Source organism: Halichoeres trimaculatus, unplaced genomic scaffold (assembly GCF_033239565.1).
Source record: "Halichoeres trimaculatus isolate MK-OKI-2021-1 unplaced genomic scaffold, fHalTri1.1 fHalTri1_scaffold_2, whole genome shotgun sequence".
NCBI classification, from domain to species: Eukaryota; Metazoa; Chordata; class Actinopteri; order Labriformes; family Labridae; genus Halichoeres; species Halichoeres trimaculatus.
This window is the reverse complement of record NW_027437180.1, coordinates 23,440,905-23,462,998: the sequence shown is the minus strand read 5'-3', so window position 1 is coordinate 23,462,998 and position 22,094 is coordinate 23,440,905. Positions and strand designations below refer to the sequence as shown.

At 37.6% G+C, this 22,094-nt stretch overlaps 3 protein-coding genes and 1 long non-coding RNA gene across 4 annotated transcripts; 1 reads left to right on the top strand and 3 right to left on the bottom strand.

Moving 5' to 3' along the window:
• Positions 1-2,994: 2,994 nt before the first annotated feature.
• Positions 2,995-5,943, bottom strand: LOC141811016 (lecithin retinol acyltransferase). The gene is made up of 2 exons (XM_074698864.1): positions 5,455-5,943; positions 2,995-3,607 (listed from the first exon to the last, which is right to left on the bottom strand). The coding sequence occupies exons 1-2, from the start codon at positions 5,941-5,943 to the stop codon at positions 3,452-3,454; spliced, it is 645 nt and encodes a 214-aa protein (XP_074554965.1). The 3' UTR covers positions 2,995-3,451.
• A 777-nt stretch (positions 5,944-6,720) lies between these two features.
• lrata (lecithin retinol acyltransferase a) lies at positions 6,721-8,910 on the bottom strand. Its single transcript, XM_074662239.1, has 2 exons — positions 7,993-8,910; positions 6,721-7,237 (listed from the first exon to the last, which is right to left on the bottom strand). Exons 1-2 carry the CDS (start codon positions 8,530-8,532, stop codon positions 7,085-7,087), a joined length of 693 nt encoding a protein of 230 aa, XP_074518340.1. The 5' UTR covers positions 8,533-8,910; the 3' UTR covers positions 6,721-7,084.
• Positions 8,911-9,537: 627 nt separating this feature from the next.
• Positions 9,538-22,064, bottom strand: LOC141784412 (uncharacterized). Its single transcript, XR_012597441.1, has 3 exons — positions 21,815-22,064; positions 11,938-12,013; positions 9,538-9,734 (listed from the first exon to the last, which is right to left on the bottom strand). It is a non-coding gene; the product is annotated as an uncharacterized LOC141784412 (long non-coding RNA).
• fgg (fibrinogen gamma chain) lies at positions 15,884-19,896 on the top strand. Its single transcript, XM_074698437.1, has 9 exons — positions 15,884-16,008; positions 16,102-16,146; positions 16,238-16,424; positions 16,625-16,709; positions 17,676-17,806; positions 18,140-18,273; positions 18,593-18,780; positions 18,942-19,219; positions 19,417-19,896. The coding sequence occupies exons 1-9, from the start codon at positions 15,946-15,948 to the stop codon at positions 19,593-19,595; spliced, it is 1,290 nt and encodes a 429-aa protein (XP_074554538.1). The 5' UTR covers positions 15,884-15,945; the 3' UTR covers positions 19,596-19,896.
• Positions 22,065-22,094: the final 30 nt, after the last annotated feature.

Genomic DNA, 22,094 nt, shown 5'->3' with positions numbered 1-22,094 from the left:
TTTGGAAAGGCAAAGCCAATATATAACAGGAAACGAGGGGGACAGAGAGTGAAGGAAACACATGCAACAAAAAGCCCCAGCGGGACTTGAAACTAGGGATGTAGTAATTAGCTGTTTGCTTTCACATACAACAACTATTAAAGGTATTTCCTATTCATATACAGGCTTCACTTACAGAATGCCTCTAAAGGTGTGTTTACTCCAACCTTTGTCTGAACCTCCGGGGAAACCAGACTCTTTTATGAATCCTAATTAGGTGATCATGATACAGCTCCTGAACCGGCTGCTGCAAATTTGTATTCAAATATTAGGAACATGTTAGCCTCCCGATGCATATGTGCGGCTCTTCCAATGTGTGTTTACAGTCAATTTACTGCTATATTACTACACTGCCTTCTTACATCCACTGCCTCCATCCGCCAGTCTCTGTTTAGTATTCATAATAATAACTACAATTGCTGCTGTGCTGCAATAACCCTTCATTTTTGAGGAAAGAATAAGTGTATTGTTTTGCTCAAGGTTTCTTGGCAAAGGCAATGTAATATAGAACTTCAGTATTTGCATAATTGTAGTTTATATTGCCTTTAAGTGGAAATTGTGTTGTGAAGTCCTACACGTGAAAGGCGTATAATTCAAGGGTACAGATGCAAAAGTCCTTGCTTTTTACATGAAATTGCCGTGACTGCTTTTTACATATTGAAACACAGCACAGGACCCAGGACACATCCTATACTTAAGTGTCATCTGCATTAAAAAAAATAGGACTGCTTCCTGAGTAACAGTTGAAATCAGGAAACTAGGGGCACCTACACGCACCCCAGTGGCATGCCAAATGTAAGCCCTGTATGATGAGACAGAAGCTTTTAAAAGTTTTGATGATTTGACAGCACCCTCTCTGCCAAGCTGTGTGCTATTAAGGTGAAGACCAAAAGATCCAAGTTTCAGTTACAGGTCATTTGGTTTAATATACACAGCTCGTTTTTTTCCTGGTAAATGGAGAAGTGATGTGCATACGCTCTCCAAGGAAGCAGCACATTTTAGTTCTCATTTCTGCTGCAATAGTTTAGGGCTTCCAGATTTTATGTGCACCAAGAGTTGTGTGTTCATACCATACCACATCCAAGGCTTCTTTAACTTCTGTACTTGATCAAATTCAGGTTCTGTGATTAGTTCTGAAGTTTAGTACATTACTAAACTCTGATGTGGGAAATATTCCACATCTGGACTGTTTGGTTGAACTTTCCTTTAGGCTGTTGGAAAAATGAGTGAGACTTACCACTGATCCCAGATCAATCTAAATAAAATTCACATTTTGAATAGACAGCAAAAAAATGTTAATGTTACAAAAACAATTGTCCATCTAATGATACTCTCAGCAAATATGGACATTGTAACTATGTGTATGCAAAGAGCAATCTTATTCCACAAAAAGGCTGATATGTCGGTGCCTTTGGTATAAATTCAATCATACACTCCTCTCTCACTGAAAACTGAAAATTTTATACCTAAAGCTGCCATTTGGTCCATGTTTGATGAGATTATTTGTAGCTCTGAAGGAGTAAACCCTTGGGCGTAAATGGATAGAAAAAGATCAGATTTTTGTCTTTGAATTGAGGCCAAAAGCTAAAAGACACCCATTTCAGAGGTGACAAAACTCAGTTACTCTTCAATCTCAGCAGGGACTTTGCACCTGCACTCCTCTTAATAGATCTGGGGGTTTCAGGCCATTACATCAGCCTCCCTTAAATCGATACATAGTGCTTCTCTGCAGGATTCATGCCTAAGTCTAAGTCTAATAATGTCAAGGTAATTACCCCTCATTAACATTGAGCTTAACCTGTGTTACTCAGGTCAAAGCACACTTCAGTTTGTGCAGGATTACCATTATATGCTTCACACCCTGCACAGCAGATTTAGTTTAATGTATGACAGGCCTCTTTCTTCATCCTGAACAACAAGGCCAAGTTGTGTTCTCAACCAAAGGCAATGCAGAGCAAATAGGTGACTTTTATAAGGATGGTAACAAGAGCCAGAGTGCTTGCCCAGGCTCAGTGAGGACCCAGGCCACGAGTTCAACCAGATGTTGTTGCCCACCTTTACTCTTCTCCACAGTTTTTAACCAGCCATCTGTTTTATACATGTATTGTATGAATTGATCAACACTGTATCCAAGAATATAGCACAAATATCAAAAAAACAAAAACAAAACATGAATTGTATATTCAAGGGGATATGAGTTCATAGCATTGTGAACATATCTGCTCCATGTCCAGTTGTCCATTTACACTTCCCCACCAAAACACAGTCTGGTCTTCTTAAATCTGAACCAATCAGTCTTTGTTTTGACCTTGTGCATACCCACGGACTGTTTCCAGGCTTACTTTACTCTTTTAGACTTGGTTTCCCACATTCATTCTCAGATTAATAAAAAATTCAAACCACTTAGTTTGAGTTGGAATCCATTCAGACTTACATGAACCTATTAGCTAAGTGGATCAAAAATCTTTCATCTTCAACTTAATGTTTCAAATGTTTTCCTTCTGGATGAAAACAGTTTTTTAAAATAATCCTTTCCTTAAAGATCTAAAACACTTCAGGACTTCTTTTTTTCCTCACCATTCATTCTATCTGTTGGTTAGTTGATGTGACATTCTTGCAGTTTTGTTCATATGCTTTATATCACTGGTCAAATGCTAATGGTTTAAAGGATTAATGCCCAGGCTTGCCATATCATTTTCATTGTTCTCTGCACAATGACCTCTTAGGAACACATCTTTCAAGTCATGTTTTAATGTTTTAACTAGGCCTGCATCCATTTTTATGTTTCGAAAGAAAGATATCATTTTTCCTTTACATTTGGCACATATCAGAGAATATTAGTTGCATTTTATTTTAGAAAAAGTAAGACATACAGAAGCAGGTAGAAATGCATGTTTATAAGACTTACAAACACATTTAAAAATTTGCCAATTATTATTTTCTTATAACAAAAATCTTATTCCACTTTGTCCAAACTAAACTTTTTTTCAAGAGCAGGGTCAAAGTCTAGTGTCACACAGATATCAAACTTACAAATAAAACACTTTTTTGTCACAACATCTCTCTTTAAATTGCAGTCTCCTTTTCATATATATCTGTTAAAGTCTTGGTTGTTAGGAATTTGGAAGTATGCCAATTAAGGCACAGTGAGGTTAAAAGTCTTTGAGGTGAACATTGATGATAACTTAGAAATGAGAGAAAGTCCACATCTAATTATGATAAAGACAAAGACACATTTAAAAAGCTGCTCTATAAATAGCAACTTTATCCCAAGAACTTAAAAAGTAAAGTGACATTTTATTTTAATTGGGATCACAGTTTTCCCAATGTATTTAGACACCAAGCTTAACCATGAGGCTTCATTTCAGCTTCCATCAATGTGTTGCTGTCAGTCTTTTTTCACTAGAGGCCTTCAGGCAGCCATCCAGATGGTGAATGAGATAAGCACGGTCAGTAAAACTGTCAGTGGTGTGGCAGAACCCACATACAGCATGACTCCAATGCCGCACAGTGCAGTCAAATAAGAGCTCATCCTGCTGCAGACTATCTTCCTCACTGCTGTGCAGAACTGCAAGAGATAAGAGAGAAACAAACTATGATCTGAGGCCAAGTAAAGCATCATAAGCAGAGATTTCTGGAGACAAAGGTAAACTCTTTAATTCTTCCAGGATGGCATTATATTGAGAAGTGACACTAGAGGGAGCTACTCGCCCCATGAATGAGTTTTCTCTAGTGGACTCACCTAAACCACTGTTTGCTGTGAATATGACTTACTGATTCTGGTTTTCACCATTGAGCTGGTCGGTCAATGTGTAATAAATCTGTGAGTGTACAGTCAATCCTAATAGATACTCTGAGACTAACACCCACATACCATGATCCATTCAAATTAGTCCAAAAAGCTGTTTTATTCTTGATATAGGCAAAAGACAGATGCCCATGCATGTTGCATTATTTCACACTTCATTAAACTCAAACCTTTGAATGAAAACCTGTGACGCTGACCAAGGACTAATCTCCAGGATATAAAAATAGAAACTTGTGAGAGTTAGGGAATTAAAGATTTTTGTGTAATCATGGTTAAGAAATAAATCTCTAAATAGTAGCTGAAGTAACAATCATGTGAAGGATTTTTAATGAACAAGCTGTTCATTCTTACATAAGAGTTTATAAAGAGTCATTTTCAAGATATTGTTTGGCAAAAGGTTGGTTTTTAAGACTAACTGAGAGTTATACTAGATGCAAAGTGCTTGCATTATCTCCTGTGAAAGGAATGGTTCACTGTTTTTTTTTTTTTTTTTTTAGGTCTGGCCTAAATTGTCTCTCATTACAACTTGGAATCACAGTTACCTATTTTTGGTCTTGTTAAAGGAGTTCATCATTAGTTGTGTCATCTGACACCTATCCTGCAGCACTGGCTACAAGCATTCATACTACTGACAGAAAAATTGTCAACTTCCCTTTGATTGGCTTGTTTTTTTTTCTCTAGGTCATACAAAAAAAATCTAAGTTTTAGTAACTTTTGTTACTGGCTCAAGGAGACAATCTTAGAAGCAATTTAGACTTCTCCGAGTTTCAGAGGTGGATCCGAGGGATAGATGTGCCCCCTCAGAGTGGCCACCTCAGAGGTTTATGTGTCTGGTCAGAGGCAGGACTTAAAATAAACTTCACTGTATTCTGGCTTGTAGCTTCCTTTGTGTTTTACTGCACATTTTAGTCTGGTGGCACTATAAAGTTGGGACTTTGTACAAAACAATCTTGCTATGTTGGTGAAAATTTAAGCTGCAAATATTTAAAACTTCCCTCCCTGTTGTGGAACATTTTTAAGTTTTAAAAGCTATACACGGGAATGAACAATCTGTGATTATTTTTTTAGGTTAGAAAATATTTGTGGAGTGAGGGTAAATACACAGAATTCCTGTGGATGTGAACACAGAGTACTTTATTCCACCCCTGAGAAAGTAAGCATCCAGGTTGGCCACCCTTGTCTAAAAAAAGTATTGGTACGCCCCTGCATGTGGGCATGTTGGTGTTTTTCTAACAAATCTCATCCTACAATTTTTTACTGAAATGTTTTACCCATTGACACATTTAAACAAGTTAAGTTTAAAGACAGGTAGCATACCAAAACCCTGCAGTGGTAGTTTATTATTAGGTACAAAAAGTCAAGTTGTACACAACTGGCTTTGTTTGTTTTATAGCTTATAATTCAGCATCATTAGTAATTTCAGTCTGTTTCATTATAAGCTGTAATGTCAACAGTTCCACAGTTTTATTTAGAAGATGCTTTTGTCCAAAACAGCGTACAACACATGCAAGAATTTAGACAGAATGTCCCCACACAAGCTTTGAATAATGTTGATAACATGTAAACATCAAATTTAAATGTAAAAGTTCATGAGGTAGAGACTGTACCTGGTAAGTCTGGTAGCTGATAGCCATGCCGTATCTGCAGTACATGACGTAGTGTTCACAGTTGTACCACAGCAAGCTGTAGGTGACCGAGCCCATCAGTTTCTCTGCCCGCCTGGCCACTTCATCCCCATCCAGAGGACACTGGCTGCACACATTGTCCATGCGGTTGACCAAAATCTCTGAGCCAAACCCAAAGTCTGACACTGTGTCTACTCTGACACTTGCAATCTTAGCAATGACCCCGAGCAGCAGGCGGTTGTTAGTCACCACTGTGGAGATAGCAGACTTATCCTTGGAAATCACAGGAAGGATGTCCGGGATGAGATGAGCCACGCGGTTGTCACCCAGGTAGATGCCAAAGTGTGTGAACATTGTCCTGGGGACTTCTAACAGATCGCCACGTTTGTACAGAGACAGGTCATACTGGGATTTCTCCTCCTCTTTTTGAGAAGAGACAAAGATAAAGTTGATCAGCTGGTACAGAAACATGATGGTAATGTGCAGGATAGCGCCTCAGAGCTGTTTTTATTTGAGCTGGAGTTGGGAGGGACCAAAGCTGTTAGTAGGATTACATGTTGGCCAATGTTCCAGTATGATTTTGACATGAATAAAGGAGCTTTCTCTAAGCACTTTGACGTGTGTACTGAATTTGACACTCAGGCCTTGTTTCTATTAAGATCAGGGGTCTCATTAAGAGGGCTGACCCACTCATTGCATGTTTTAACAGTCACACTTATTAAGCCACAGTGCCCGAATAAACAACCTTTGTCTTTACATTAATCTGCAATCTTTACATTTGATTCATCATTACTCAGCACATTCTGAATGTATGGTTAATGTATTGATTTAAAAAAAAAGCTGTAGAAATACAGTAAAAATTAGATCTAAGTTGTTCTAAAGTATCTTGATATGAGGATTTAAAGGTCAGAGGTGCAAAGAAATCACAAAGAAAGGAACAATCAGCAGTTTGGTGGCATTACTAGGATGTGATACTTTTGAAACAGTCTAATGTTTATTCAAGATTTTTTGCAGGTATCAAGTTCACTGACCACAAACAGTGTTTTATCTTAAAATATATAATATATATACTGAGGCTATTTCTAAGCTCTGTTTTCACTGACATGGTTTAAAAGATGTGAGTCATAGACTGGTTTGGCAGTTCCCCTCAATTAAGTTTATAAAAGACAAATATTAAGTTATCTAGGAAATTAAAATAAAAAATCAAGAGCCATGTTTACAGTAAAAATAAATTGTTTATTTGGCATTTCTTATATTTACAACATTATATTAAGCAAATTTCTATAAAGTATTGAATTAATATTATCATTTAGTGAAAGAGGTTCACTTTTATAGTGACTCACGTGTAAAAGAAATGAGTCGCCGACCACATTCATACATAAAAAACAATAATACATAAGCCCAAAACCACTTTTGACAGGACAAGCAAAAGGCATGTAGGAAACTATCAAAGCACCTTTTAACCTTTTAACATGAAATATTACACATCTCCTACACAATATGATCAGCATAGTCTCAAACTCAGGAGGCTTCAAATGACAAGCATGCACCACTCTGAGCAGGTCAGTGCACAAAGTTCAGTTTGTTTACAGGCTTGTTGTGCTGAACCACTTCAACCAGCCATCCACAAGGTAAAGGGGATAAGGATTGTGGGTAATGTAGTTGCCGGTACCAGGCCAAAAGAGATGATGGAGATTAGCCCTAGAAAGCTTGTGACAATCACGCTGCGCTGGTCTCTGATGATGGACTTCAGGCAGTCGCAGAACTGTGGAGACAGGAGAACAGCTCAGTATTTAACAGAACAAATCTCACACACATGGAAAGTGTGATACGGGAGCAGCTTCAAGAATGTAACACTTTTTCTTTTCTTTTCTTTTTTTTTTTTTTTTTTTTTTTTGGGGGGGGGGTCTTTTTATGCTTTTAGCCCCAACTAATATTCAATAACAGTGAGCAGCTTTAAACAGGAGGATTTCATACAGCACTTTTCAGAATCACCTGTTTTGACTGAGTTCATGTTTGGACTACTGGCATTGCACCTTCTGAAAAATCCAGTAACCTAATTTGGATAACTTGTTTTTGCAGTTTCCACCACTTCATAAAAGTGTTAATTAAGTATGGTCCTTTCTTGCATTAATAAAGGGAATCCTAACCTATTTGGTTATGCATTGTGTTGTGTTGCACACCTGTGTCAGTTTTAAGACCTATTCTGTCTCATACCAAGTGGTTAAACTTCCTTAAACATGATCAAAATTACTTTAAACATTTCAGAGGGGAAAATACTCTAACATGCACGTTTGTTTTGGGGCTTGTTTTTTACTTCTTGTGAGCTGAAACAAATTAACAAATAGGTGGAGGTGATACATGACAGAAAGAGGATGAGGGTGCAGGATTGGGGTTGGAGTTACCACAGGCTCACTCAAAGGTGAACACACCCTTCACCTGCAAAACATGGCTAAGTTAAAGCTCAGAGTAGTAGATATAGGTTGATAAGAATTAAATTCATTCAGGCATGGACTGTACCTTCTCTGTTTGTCTGCTGGCTGCAGATCCGTATCTGCAGTAAGTCACAAAGTGTTCGCAGTTATTCCACAGCAGACTGTACGCGATTCCACCGATGAGTTTTTCAGCCCTCTTCGCCACCTCTTCATTCGGGAGCGCCTGGCTTTTCATCATTTTATCCATACGGTTCACCAGAATACTGGAGCCGTACGCAAAGTCCTCTATCGTGTCCACACGCACCGTGGCACATCTGTACATGCAGCCGACGATGAGCCTCTTGTTTGTGATGACTGTGTTGATGAGCTTCTGGTCGCTTGTGAACACGGGCAGTATGTCCGGGATCAGATGAGCTACTTTTTTGTCGCCTAAATAAATGCCGTAGTGTGTGAAAAGGGTTCTGGGGACCTCCAGCAGGTCCCCCCTCCGGAGTGCAGGTGTGGGGCAGCTGTTCGTGTGCCTCTGCAGGTCCTCATCCTCAGCGTCAGACCAGCTGGGCTCAAAAAGTTTGAATTTGGAGAGAATAGAGAGTTTCTCAACCAGGAATGTCAACAGCTGAAGCATCGTGGGAGTGTTGAGGTCAAAATGTGACCATGAGCCTTTTTATCCTCGCTGGCACGAGGAGGAGAAAGGGAGCTCCAAGGAAATCCCGGACGCGGTTGGACACGGGTTATTTGATTCACGTGCGCATTCTCCTCCTCTGGCCCCCTTAGCATCTCGCTTTTTTCCTGCTTGAGGCTTAGCCCAAAACCTTCCCACGAACAGAGTAGAGAATCAGCTTTAAAGAGAGAGTTTAATTTCAAGTCTTGTTTGTGCAAAAGTCTATGACGACCATGCACCACAGAGAGAATTAGCCTTTGATTAAGGAAGTGAATTAAGGTTTGTTTATAAGCTGGTTCCACTCAGTGCCGCTGTTATTGTTCAACTGGTGATCTGCAAGGACGCACTTCATTGAAACTGTCACTTAAAAGTGCACAGTCAAAAAAACACGGAATAATATACAAAGACTCTCATATCAACAGAACCCACCACAAAATCACTGTATATATGCACCAGTCTAAGTTCACACCAAAATAAACTCATGCAACATGTATGGTTTTTTTCTCCATGTTAAAATTAACAGGAAAATGAGCACAGTAGCAAATGTTATGAGTCATTGTAACTGTTATCAGCATGTTGTTGTTTGTATTTTGACTTAGTGAAATGTAAGGAGCCCCACATGGTAAATGTAAATGGGCTTGTACTTAAAGCACTTTTTCTTAATTTAAGTAGCTTTTACACTGCTTGTTGCATTCACTTATTCACATGTTCACACATGGATGGCAGAGGATGCTGTTCTGAGCAACTACAAGAAATAAAGGCTGTCAAATATTGTTATAATGAGGATTAATTGCTGAATTTTAAACATAAATCATGTTTCATTACATTTTTCATGTGTAAAAATGTCATTACTTTACATTTGAAATACAGTTTTATTTCTATGTTTCTATTTAGATCAGTACTTATCTTACTTTGGTTTATTTTGTTTCACCCCCAGGTCTGTGGTGTTTTGCATACTCCAAAGTAGCACTCTGAAAGCATTTGTGATGCAGCTGTCAACTCTTTGGTGACATTTTAGTTCTGTTTTAGTATTGTCTGTAACAGTTTTTATGTCATTCAAGCAAAAATGTTTAAAATAGGATGAGGAAAAGTTAATTTGTCACTTACCAATTTCTGACCCTGGTGAAGAAGCGCTTTAATCTCTGCGTCTTTTATTTTTCTCCAAACTTGATCATTTTCAATCAAAAACACAACACAAAAATGGGTCAGTGATTTTGGTTATTATTTGAAAAGTGTATTCCACCAATGCAACTGTGCATTGATTCAACAGTTTCCCATTTCAATTTCTATTCATTCATTCATTCATTCATTCATTCATTCATCCATTCATCCATTCATTCATTCATTCATTCATTCATTTGTTTATTTTAGGACAATGTGTATTAGTTGACATTTGTATAAATATAAATACACCTACGTAAGTCAATAAGGCTAATTTTCATTGGCAGACCCTTTCCAGTTGTTTTTTTATTTTTTATTTTTTGCAACACAGAAAAATAAGACAACTTTTGTTGAGTCAAGACAAACTTCTAATTAGACTTTCAATCTGATTAACCTCCAGACAATGAGACTGTGTGCGATGAACTTTGTTGACAACCAGTGGCTAATCTGTACCATCCTGACTCTTGGATCAGTGTTCAGGAGAGAAGCAGACTGAGCCGGTCAGAGGACCTGTAATGATGAGATGAAACATTCTTCTGACCAGATTACCATAATCCAGTCAACTTCAACCACATCTTTTTACCCAGAAGACCCTGAGAAACACTAAGGCCTTTTTGATATTGTTGTGTAATTCTTCCTTGGTACATTTTCTGACCTAGATTCTGTTAAATCCTGTAGGAGGGATAAATGATGTCTGGCAGCTGCTTTGTCAGACTATGAGAAAAAGAGTTTGACCTACAAAGCATGCATACCTTACATTAGAGGAAGTGAGTGTGTTTACGAGTGATTCACATTTTGAACTTTTTACCAGGTATAACTTCAAAAAGTAAAGTAAATAAAGTAAAGCTTTTTTAAAAAAAAAAAGATAATAGGAACTCTAACATGGCTCTTTTAGAAACAGCCAATTAAGTGTGGATGAAATAACTTTGTAGTAAAAAGACTGAGTCGTGAGTTTTATATCTATGAATCAAATGCATTTTATTCTGGTCAGGCAAAAAAAAATAAAAAAGTAAATCTTGTCATTATGAGGATCATGTCTGATTGTGGTATTCAAACAAAAAAGACTCATCTTGCTTTATTCTGGCAGTCAATTGTGACACTCATGATGGGTACTAAGAATTGTAACCTATGACGCTTATGGGCTTGTTTGCTTTTGTGACTCAGAGAGAGGCACTGGTATCAAATTACAATGTGTTTCACAATCAAGCTACAAACTCTACACAGAAGATCTTAGCCACAAGTCGATTTCACATGTTTTGCCAGCTCAATGCTAAAGGAAGTCTTTCTTCATCTTAAAAAAAATCAAATTTGCATGTTCTATCTATAGGATCTTAGATGTTCTTGCTCCACTACCGCTTGGTGATCATATTATATTAAGCTGAAAACAAGCAGTGATGGACTCACCAGAGCCTCCACAAGAGGAGACTTTAATACCTTGCAGATGTACCATTTTTAGTTGGTCGATGCTGTCAGTTAACGGAGTTGAGATCCTAAATAACATAATGGTTACAACAAGGGAATGTACAACACACCCCACACCGATCTTAAACAATGGCTCATAACACATCAGGTCCGTAGTAACTGAGCTGTACTCTTTGCTCGGTTTGAATGAGCGTGTGTATGCCCATTGTGTGCATGGTTATTTTTGTAATATTGGATATTTGAATGTTGGATCAGACATTAGGAGGAAACTTTTTGTGTGCTACACCCCCAGGAATGGCACAATATCTCTGATTAGCACTTTTTATATAGGTGAGAGCATTGCAACTCATTGCATTTGATCCTAATACTTTCACAGTATAACGTCTCTATATGTGTTTTGATTCCTTTCCTATTACCATGATCTCTGCTGTGGCCTGACAGGGACTACAGATGAAAAATAGCTTTATGGATAACTCTGGCTTATTCACATTGGTGCTGTGCTGAAATGTTCTGACAGAAAAAGTTTTAGACACACAAATACTTCTGAAATGTAAAAGCGACATATTTTTTTCCTAAAACTCAAGTTTAGGAGTATTTATGATAAATTGTTTTAAAAAATAGCATTACTTATTCAAAATTCCTGAGGAGTTATCAGATGGATGTAAAACAGACTGAAAGCAATGGATAATAGATGGATGTACTCTCTGTGATGTCACCCATTTGCTTCTGATATGGATTTTTGAACTCTGTTGTCGAATGCGGCTGTTTTGAAAATAATGAACTCACCCGAGCTTTCTTTGAGTCAGTAGCTTCTCCGCAGACAGCGAAAGGGTGCCTGGCTGTCAGTCAAGACAGTCACGCCCTTAAATGGGAAAAAAATTGCAAGTTTAATAACTTTAGAAATAATAAGTTGTGAGAAAAAATAACAATCCCCCACCCCCAGAGGGCCCTTGCAGAGACTGAAGTGAAGAGTGTGAAGGCAAGTGGGCCGTAGGCTACTATTCTGTTTTCATACCAAACACTGGGATACCGTAATGTGCCAATAAAAAATAAGCAAGAAGTTACACCCATTTTTTCAATTCAACATAATTTATTATTTAACAGGTGATTTTTAGGACTATTTTTCCCCAGACGTAAGAAAAAACAAATCAGTTCTATAGAAACCAATCAGTGTAATCTATGGCACAACGGGCACAGAGCTAACTAATGCATTTTGTACAGTATGCATCTTCTACTGTATATATATAAATGGTAACATAGAAGAGTGAAAACACAGGTGCTTTTTAATCCTAAATACATCCTGATCAAACTAGGGAGTTTGCAAGTTAGATAAGGAGGTAGAGGAAGGTACAATAAATTTATATGGCAGAGCTAACATTTTAAAAAACAAATCTAGGTCAAGCTGGTTGCTTGGTGAGAAAATTATGAAAAACTTGAACATCCTTTGCGCATTTTTTTTTCTGTGAGATCATTAATCATTGTATGCTGAAACTAGCTCACTGCATGTTTTTTCTTCACATCCACATTCAGCTGAGCCGACTTACCGTCTGTGACCACAGGTTGAACCCAGAGGGGGCATTATAACAAACCTTTGGCCTCTGTCCAGGGAGATTTACACCACCGTCAAATGGCTCTGTACTTATACTTGTGGCCAATCAACGACCCTAACAAGGCTCTTTAAATTTAATACCTGGTCAGGCCACCTCTGGACTATGCTGACTCTGTTTGAAACTTAAGTTGATTACTGACCCTTTTCCCGTGTTTTGATGAAAAACAATGATTCAGCGACATCTGCTTACTGTCAGACTGACTGGGCAAACACTCGGGACATTGCTTTCAGGTGCAATTTCCAATAAAGAAAAAAAGGTTTTAATTTTTTGTCCCTTCGTATTTTGATAGAATACTAACTAAACAAGCATTTCAGCTAGAATTGGCATCCAAACACAGCAGCAACAACAGTTCTTGCACATCTTAAAACAGCTCCCAAAGGGAGGGCCTGTGCCTTCACGGAACTTAGTGAGAGAAAGAGACACTTTTCATCTGGTGTTTGACACAAAGAGGCCAGTTCAGCGAAAGTTCAGCTCTGTTTAGGTTCATGGGCCTGCCAGTTCATTCCCAGGTCAGCCAGGTTTTATATCTGTCCTGGGTCTGTTTCTTTCCACATAATAAAACCAGGTCACATAGAGGTGGTTGAGGTAAAATTTATTATCTAATGTCAACATGAGGCCCACATCTGAAGTCTTAGTCAGCTCTGCTCTGCCTCGTGTACCTGTAATGTTTGTTTTGATGAAATAAAACAAGGTGTGCTTGCCTGGAGCAACCCAAGGAACACACTCTATATAAACACTATCAGTAACTGAACAGCGTGAAATTATTGGAGCAATAAGACCCTTATAAAGTGTCCTTTGAGATTACGTAAATGATGGCAAACCTCAATGAATAAATAAAAAAAGATCACATCTGCATACCCTTGATATAAAACAACATTTTGTAAAGAATTTATGGATCTCCTAATGAAAATACTTGAAGAACTCACAAAATCAAAGACAAAAGCATGCAGACTAAAAGATGAAAAACAGCCTCAACAAGCAAAGACAGCATCATTACAACTGAAAGTACCTTTGAGGATTTCAGAGTTAAGTTCTTGTTGTATGTATTTTTTTAACCTTGCGCAATCTTGATGAAATGTCAATGTAAAAAACATTCACCATTCATACAGATTAGCATGACATTCCTCATGGGGTTATTCAAAGAGAGTGAGATTATTATTCTGCACCAGGAACCAATACAGTACTATATTAATAACAACAACAATAATAATAATAACAATTTATTATTATTATTATTATTATTATTATTATTATTATTATTATTATTATAAATCAGATTTATTTAGCGGTTTTTCAAAGTTACTCAAAGAGGCTTTACAAAACAGATATAATATCATTTTTAACTTGCACAATCACTATTTACAAACAAGACTTTCTGTTTGCTGGGAGTCAATTATTTGGAAGCTGTCTCTTGCACATACAGTAAATGTTTGGGAAGTACTTTCCTTATTTCTATAAACAGCTTAATCAGACATATTTTTGAATGCTAGATTAGCAAAATTTCATGTAGGACTGTGTTTGTATTTATGCCTTGATGCTGAAATGCAATCAGCTGACAGAATTTTTTCTGACTATAGATCTGTCATGTGCAAGAGTTTCCAGCTCCACAGCAGTTGGTAAAAGCTCAAGCTGCACGTGGCCCCTGTGGCCCTGTGAAATTTACAGCATGTACTTGTGAGCAAAACATCCCAAAGCTGATTTTCAGCCGTCAGGCTGGCTGAAGCATTTCATTAATACTGCTTCCTGTATGACATGAAAAATGTACATTATACACAGTTTCTTAAATTATTGATGATCAGTTTGCAATAGCCAAAGATACTTCAGAAAGGGTTTTATTTATCCTCCACGTTTACAACAACTTTACAGAGACAGCTAACACAGAGTCTCTTGATACAGGGAATTTATTTATGTATTTATTTGTTTATTTATTCATTCATTCATTTCAATTGGAACTACATTTCCCGTGGACACAAAGTCTGATCACACGTTAAAGGTTCTGTGTTTGGTTCAGTATGGTTTTACTCCCACTAGTGGTTGAACCTACAAGTGCAGCTAGAGTTGGTGATAAAAAAAAATTGACTCGTTTCTGCCTTTAGTTGTTTGTCAGGTAATAGGGGAGTAGTATATTATAAACAGGTGATTATACATAATCACTGCATATTATACATCACTCCATTTAAAGCACTGATTGTGTCTTTTTTCGTACTCTTTGCTGCTATTACTCTTATTGTTGTTTTTAACTTTTTGCAAATTTGTACATGTTTTAATTTTTTATTACTGTCTTTTATTTTATTTAAGTTACTGTCTTGAAACAAATAACCCCAATGTGGGATGAATAAAAAAATGTTTTATTCTATAGAAAAAAGATACTTGTCATAAGCTTTTTGAGAGCTCAAACCTTTACACACTGTCTTTTTTTCTGACCCATCAGCGCACATTTTTTTTTTCTTTTTTTTTTTCTTCTTCCAGTCTTTCACTTTCATGATTTCCGCTGTTTGGTATAGTTGTCTAGCGGTGTAGTCTTCCATGTTTTTAGACCTCACGAGAGACTTATGTGATATACTGGTTGCCAGTTCAAACTAAGTGTTTTCTATTAACTTTTTGTTCTTTTTGTTCTTTTACAAACAACTTGTCCATCCAGGGTTTTCTGGCACATCTTTTATTGGAAACAACCCAATGTTAATGTTTTACAAGGACTCGTTTAACTCACTCTTTATACAAAAGCTAATGCTGTCTTTTATCCTTTATTTTCATCACAGAGAATATGAATGATCTGTAGATGTGATTTTTCTAGAACTCTTATCTAAAATAAGTTTACCTTGTTTTATTAAATGCTCTCCTGAAAATGATGCCATCATGTATTAACAGCAATGCTGTTGTCAGCGAATCACCATTTGTTTGATCTGTACTATCATCACTTTGGGACTGGGTTTAATATTTAGTTTATGACATACGGTCACACATATCTGTGTACAACTTTTTGGCAAAGCTTATCAAATCTGGGAAATGACCGTTGTTCGATACTTGAGTCACAGCTTTGTCCCAGTGCAGTGAGTGGGATGTTTGCTTATGAATCTCGTATCAAAGTCTGAACTCAGGACCTTGTTCAGATAAATATCACACAGAGCTGAGCTGCTCCTCATTTTCAAGGAGACAAGACACCACAGCTGGTGGCCACAGCAACATGGCTCCATCACTTCTTGCAGCAGCGGGAGGACTTCTGTTACTTTTCTCCCTCTCATCAGCCGTAAGTTGTTAAATTCAGATTTGATTCAGAGGCAGTTCTTGAACACAGCTCTTAAATGTCGTTTAATTTTTTTCCTTTTCCTGTCTTCTGTAGCAAAGAGGAGACAACCTTGCAGTTTGCAATCCAAACGATGGCTTTGTAAGTATGCACCAAAAATGTATGTAAAAAATGATAGTGAATGTTAATACCTTTAAAGAAACTCATTATTATTCATCTTCTCTAATTAAAGGGAAAGTATTGTCCCACAACATGCGGAGTGGCGGATTACTTATTGAGATATATGAGAGGAGCAGATGATGATATAGATAGTATGCTTCATGACCTGGAAAACATAGCCAATATGACTCAAGAGGCTGAAGAAACAGTTGTCTTCATGAAGGATTCTGCTGCTTCGGCTCAGAAGAGTTCCCCCGGAGGTAACAACCTCAGTGTGACCCTGTTTAATCTGTGTTCCATGCTTAAAAATCATTTAGCCACAGAATATTCCTGCTTTAAAGTCTTTCATAAAGTTTCCACTGATTCTATTTATTCTTTTATGATGATCTGTGGTTCATGCATTGAACTACCATTAACATTGTGTCACAAAGTCATCGCTGAAAATAACTTTTCATTTCAGACTCATACCTCAAAAAGTCAAAAGGTATGCTGGATGATATTATTCGATATGAAAAGACCATCACCAACCAGGAACAACAAATATCGTAAGTTTTCATTCGCGATGACTATAGGATATAGTTTCAGTGGTCCAGTGAAATGGAAAATATTCTGACTTTCTAAATTTTTGAACACTGAAATATGGTCCTAAATCTGTTTTTTTAAACCCTTTAAATCAAATCACATTATATAAAAAGATATTGTTTCTTTTCTATCAGCTACAATACAAAACTCAGTGCTGAGCTAGTATTCTTGTTAACTGTATGTGAAAATAAATGCTTCATTAGACTTAAAATTAGCCAAATTTACTTATCATTTGCAGCTAAATCTCTTGATTTTAAACATTGCGAGCTAAAATAAGACCTGCTTTTGATTGTCTTGAGCGTTTCAGTGGGGCAGGAAAAATTTACTTTTGAACTTTCTTGAGTAAAGACGTTATTCTTGTTTAAAAAACTTGAACAAGTTGATTTTGCTCCTCTCTCTGTTTATTGTTATTGGGGTTTTTTTACTTGAACTTTTTTATACCTCTTATTTTTTGCATGTCTTGTCATCTAATGGGACAAACCAGTGTATTTCAAACTGAATATGTTGAATTTACATTCTGTGACAGCATCCTTACAGTACACTGTTTTAAACTATAGCTACTTTATAACTTAGAGTTATGTAATATATGCTTTTTTCGTAAATAAATAATTTGTCCTTTCCCCACCCTCCAGCACTTCTGGGTCACTGCACACCCACACTGCTCGCCCACACAGTTCAGACTGAACTGATGAGTGGGCGTTTGCCAACCATTCCCCTTTTTCATATTTTTTAACAAAGAACTTCCATTAAAAATCCTTTTACAGGTTCTTGATTCCTAGATGGTTGTCATCATAATGTTGTTGTTGTTGTTGTTGTTGTTTTTTATCTCAGTCAGCTGCACTGATTTTGTATCTCCCTGTGAAACAAACTAAAACATGAGTTACCAAGAATGCAGCTCATACAACTGATGTGCGTTTCCTTCCATCCAGTGAACTTCAAAATTTAATCCAATCCAATGAGAGGACAATGGCAGACTTGAAACAACTTTCCATCCAGCTGCAGCAGAAATGCAGTGAGCCTTGCAAAGATGACGTGGAGATTCAACCCACCACAGGGACAGGTAAGAGAAAAAAGATAAAAGAAAAAAAACATGACCGTTCGGCCAGTCCTTGTTTCACAAGATGTTTCCCAACCATTGCTCATCTGGACTAGGTTTGTCCTTGACTAGTGTTTAGTTTAACCAAAATCAATATGGTGCATCATTGCAAAGTAAACAGATTCATCAATCAGAGATGTGCTCTATCAAGGCCTTATTCAAAATGTTGAGTAACACTTGGTGATTGAAATAGACAAATTGATCATAAATTAAACCATACAAAGAAAAAGGGTATGATTTGTTTAGTTAAATTCATGACATCTCTCTTTCTTTTCTTCATGTTTTTTTTCTCATCAGACTGTCAGGATATTGCAAACAAAGGTGCCACCACCAGCGGTCTCTACTATGTCAAACCAGCTGCAGCCCCTGAACAGTTTCTGGTCTACTGTGACATTGACTCATATGGACGTGGCTTCACAGTTTTACAGAGGGTACGCTTTACTTTGCTGACAATACAACCTTTATCATCCTCATACTGCAATGAATTTGGATGAAACGCTATTTAAAAGAAGAGAAAGTAAAGTCATAAACAGAAACACTTACTTTTTTAATGTCCTATATTATGAAAATAAAAAATGGACCAGCTTATTTAATGAACAAACAGTAATATCAGTTAAACAAAAAGATTTTCTCGCTTGTCCCTCACTAATATTTTTCTACAGTCCTTTACTGAACTTCTGTTTTAGCACAGCAATCAAATCTGTCAAGACAGAGATTAAAATGCTCAATGAGTGTTTTAATGTCAATCAGAGACGCGATGGTAGTGTTGACTTCCATAAAGACTGGAACCAGTACAAGAACGGCTTTGGTTACCTCTCACCAGACGACACCACAGAGTTCTGGCTTGGAAATGAGAAAATCCATTGGCTGACGGCTACAACTTCCACGATCCCGACTGTGCTGAAGATACAGCTTGTTGACTGGGATGGAAACGAAAGGTACATACACACAGCCATGCTAGATAACAGATTATGTAAGAGGAGACCAGAAGGACTCAGTGCCAAGGCAAACATGACCCTGGGGATGAGGCTGCCTTTGAAAAACAAAGTGAATCAGCAGAGGATACCAAAAACTAACATGAGAGGCCTCCTTTTTCCAGGTACGCTGACTATAACATGTTCAGACTGGGGTCAGAGGCCGACAACTACCGTTTTACCTATGGTTTCTACCTTGGTGGTGATGCTGGAGATGCTTTCGATGGCTTTGACTTTGGTGATGATCCCAGCGACAAGTTTTACACTACTCACAATGGTATGCAGTTCAGCACCTTCGACAAAGACAACGACAAGTATGATGGCAACTGTGCCCAGCAGGACGGCTCTGGCTGGTGGATGAACAGATGTCACGCTGCACATCTGAATGGAAAATACTACACAGGTAAGATCACAGGGATAAAACCATTTCACCTATGCTGAAATGTGTTATTGGTCTTATTTGAAGCCCAACAGTAATATTTTTCCAAACAAAGAGCATCCAACGTCCAAATCCCCAAAGACAATCTGAAATCAGACCTCACAGCGAAGGGAAGAAAAGTGAAATCTACCACTAAACTCTTTTCATTCTCTTCATCTTAGGTGGCACGTACACACAAAAGGATGCCGGTGAATTTGGTTTCGACAATGGTATCATTTGGGTGACATGGCACAACCGCTGGTACTCCCTGAAAGAGACCACCATGAAGATCATCCCTCTCAGCCGCCTCACAGCAGGTGGACAGCAGTCCGGGGTCAAACAGTTTGGTGGACTTTCCTAAAGAGTTAACTAAAATACTGGTGGTCTGCTGTGGTGATGTTTGGCACTAAACCCCCAAAACTCTCTTAAGCAAAAACAACATTCCCCAACAACAAAATGTGTGACTTGACATGGTGTGACTTGGTGTGAGGTGTGCCTGATATGTCCTTTAGTGTTGTTTTGAGCACTTAATAAATGTCTTTGCTTAACAAAGGATGGTCTGTCGTCACTTTGGGCAGTTTTATTTTCAACTGGATGATGGACAGTGTTAATGAATGGCAGCTGTTTGTAAACCAGTGTTAAGATAAAACAAAAAAATTGCAAAAAACAGTAACTAACATCAACAAACTGCTCTTTGAGAATGTGATGCAAAAACAGCCCTGAAATAAACTATATCTTAAAGAGAAACAATGAGTGTGCTTGTTTTTTTAATGCTGTCAAATGTGACAGTACTGTAACACAATTTTAAATGACACAGAATACTTTATAATGTATCAGAATAGGTCTTGACCTGAGCTGTAAAAAAAAAATTAAATTAAAAAGTAAGTCGTGTTGCTATGCTTGAAGTGAGGTTGCCACAAAAACTGTTCAAGTTCTTTTTTTCTGAGTTTCTTTTTCAATAATTATCAAAAGGTTAAAAGGCAAGGTGTATGCCAGTTTTTAGAATGATTGACAGCTGCCATTCTTGCATTGTTCTCTTGTGAATACATTGGAAAGAAGAGTCAAGAGAGATCAGACTTTTCCCATCTGTTTTTATCTTGTGCAGCAATAAATTTTCTCACACTTTTATTTGTACACTTCGCAAGATTTGAGCAGAAAGGACAAAAGTTTATCTGCCTAGAGAGGCTACTTAAGGCTCCAGGACAGTGCACTGTATGGGCAGAGCTTTGTCACTGTGGCTCCACTCAGATTTTTGACTGCGCAGACTGGAGATTTACAAGATGGTGGAGCTTTAGATGGGGTGCTTTGGCATCAAAACCGCGAAAAGGGCGGAGCCACACTGTCCAGTCTATATACATGCTATGGTCGAGACCAGTGTCAGCTCTTTTGATGAATGTCAATCTATCAGGATATATTTTGGCACTCTTTGATTGTAGTCCCAGTTATTTATCTGTTGCATTGCAACAATTTAATGACAACAAGCCCATAGGGGGATCTTTTTTTTTTTATTCAATTTAATTATTTTCTACTTTTATTCTTTCAAATAAAGAAAACCTAACAGTTTGTTTTTGTTCTTTTTTACTCAGTGGTCTGGCTGAAGGGAGAATCACTAACACATTTAATGCCCATGGTAGCAGTGTCATCGCTATAAAGAGCCTACAAACAAACAAACAAACAAATTCCTCTGTCCATAGTAAACAATGTAAAGGGAAATACGAACAGCAGCCGGCTCCTTAGACATTACAGCAAACACATCTGAGGCACAGCCTGTCTGTTTGACACACCCTCCCACGCTTTTGGTGCACTTACAACACAAACAGACGAAACCCACCGTCTGCAAACACGCACTGAAGTCAACAATCATCAGACTATCAGGAAGAACAGATTCCAAGAAATCTGAAAACTGAAGACGTTTCCAAAGCTGATTGCTGACATTCATTGTGAAATTTAGTGGATTGCATTGAAAAACATGCTTTTTTACAAGTACAAATCCTATTAACCATTATATCGGATAAATTAGTGAGTGATAATTGATGAACAGGGTAGAGCTCCTCAAAGAACTTCTGATGAGAACTGCATAGCATTTTTATTAAAAACTGAGAGGACTTTAATCCAGTTATTAGACTGTTTCTGTAATATGTCTTTACACTTGAGTGAGTTCAAATAGAAGAAAATGTTACATTAATTTAAAGCTATTATTGTAGCTTTTAATAAGTGATTTTCATACATTTCCCATTTGATGTATGATTGTTTCCTCACTAAAACCAAAACTTGACAGTTTCACCAATTAAGCCTTGGCAGAAAATGAAGTAAGCTGAAATAATCTGTATGTAAGTACTTTCAAAAGCTGAATTCAAAATCACAGTTTTATAACTATTCAGAATAACTGTAGGTTTAGATTAAATTTAATTGAAATTAAACAGCTTCAATTAACAGCCTCCAATAATTCTTTCATGACCTAATTTTCTAGCACAGCTCTTGTCAAAACGTCACGGTTGCCAGGTTTATTGAGATCCACTCTCTGACAGTTTACTTTGTTTGTATTGTGCACTGGTTGTGCTTCTCCCACGCACCACCCACCTTAGTAGTATCATGAAGAGTCCAAATTCCTCCTGGCTTATTGTTGAGGGTTACGTAAAACGAAAAAGTAGTTTGCTCAGCTTAGAAAAGACGACTGTCCAAAAAGCTGACGTTCAGCTCCACCTTCTACAAGTTCCTTGTTACTAAGGTGTTCTGTTTATAACTTGCACTGGAGAACTAGGGAACTACTACTTTTGTGTACTGTGTACGATCTATGGCCTATTTTCACTTCCGGTTAACTTCTTTTCCATGTTTGCCAGTGGAAATAGGCGTCCTAAAA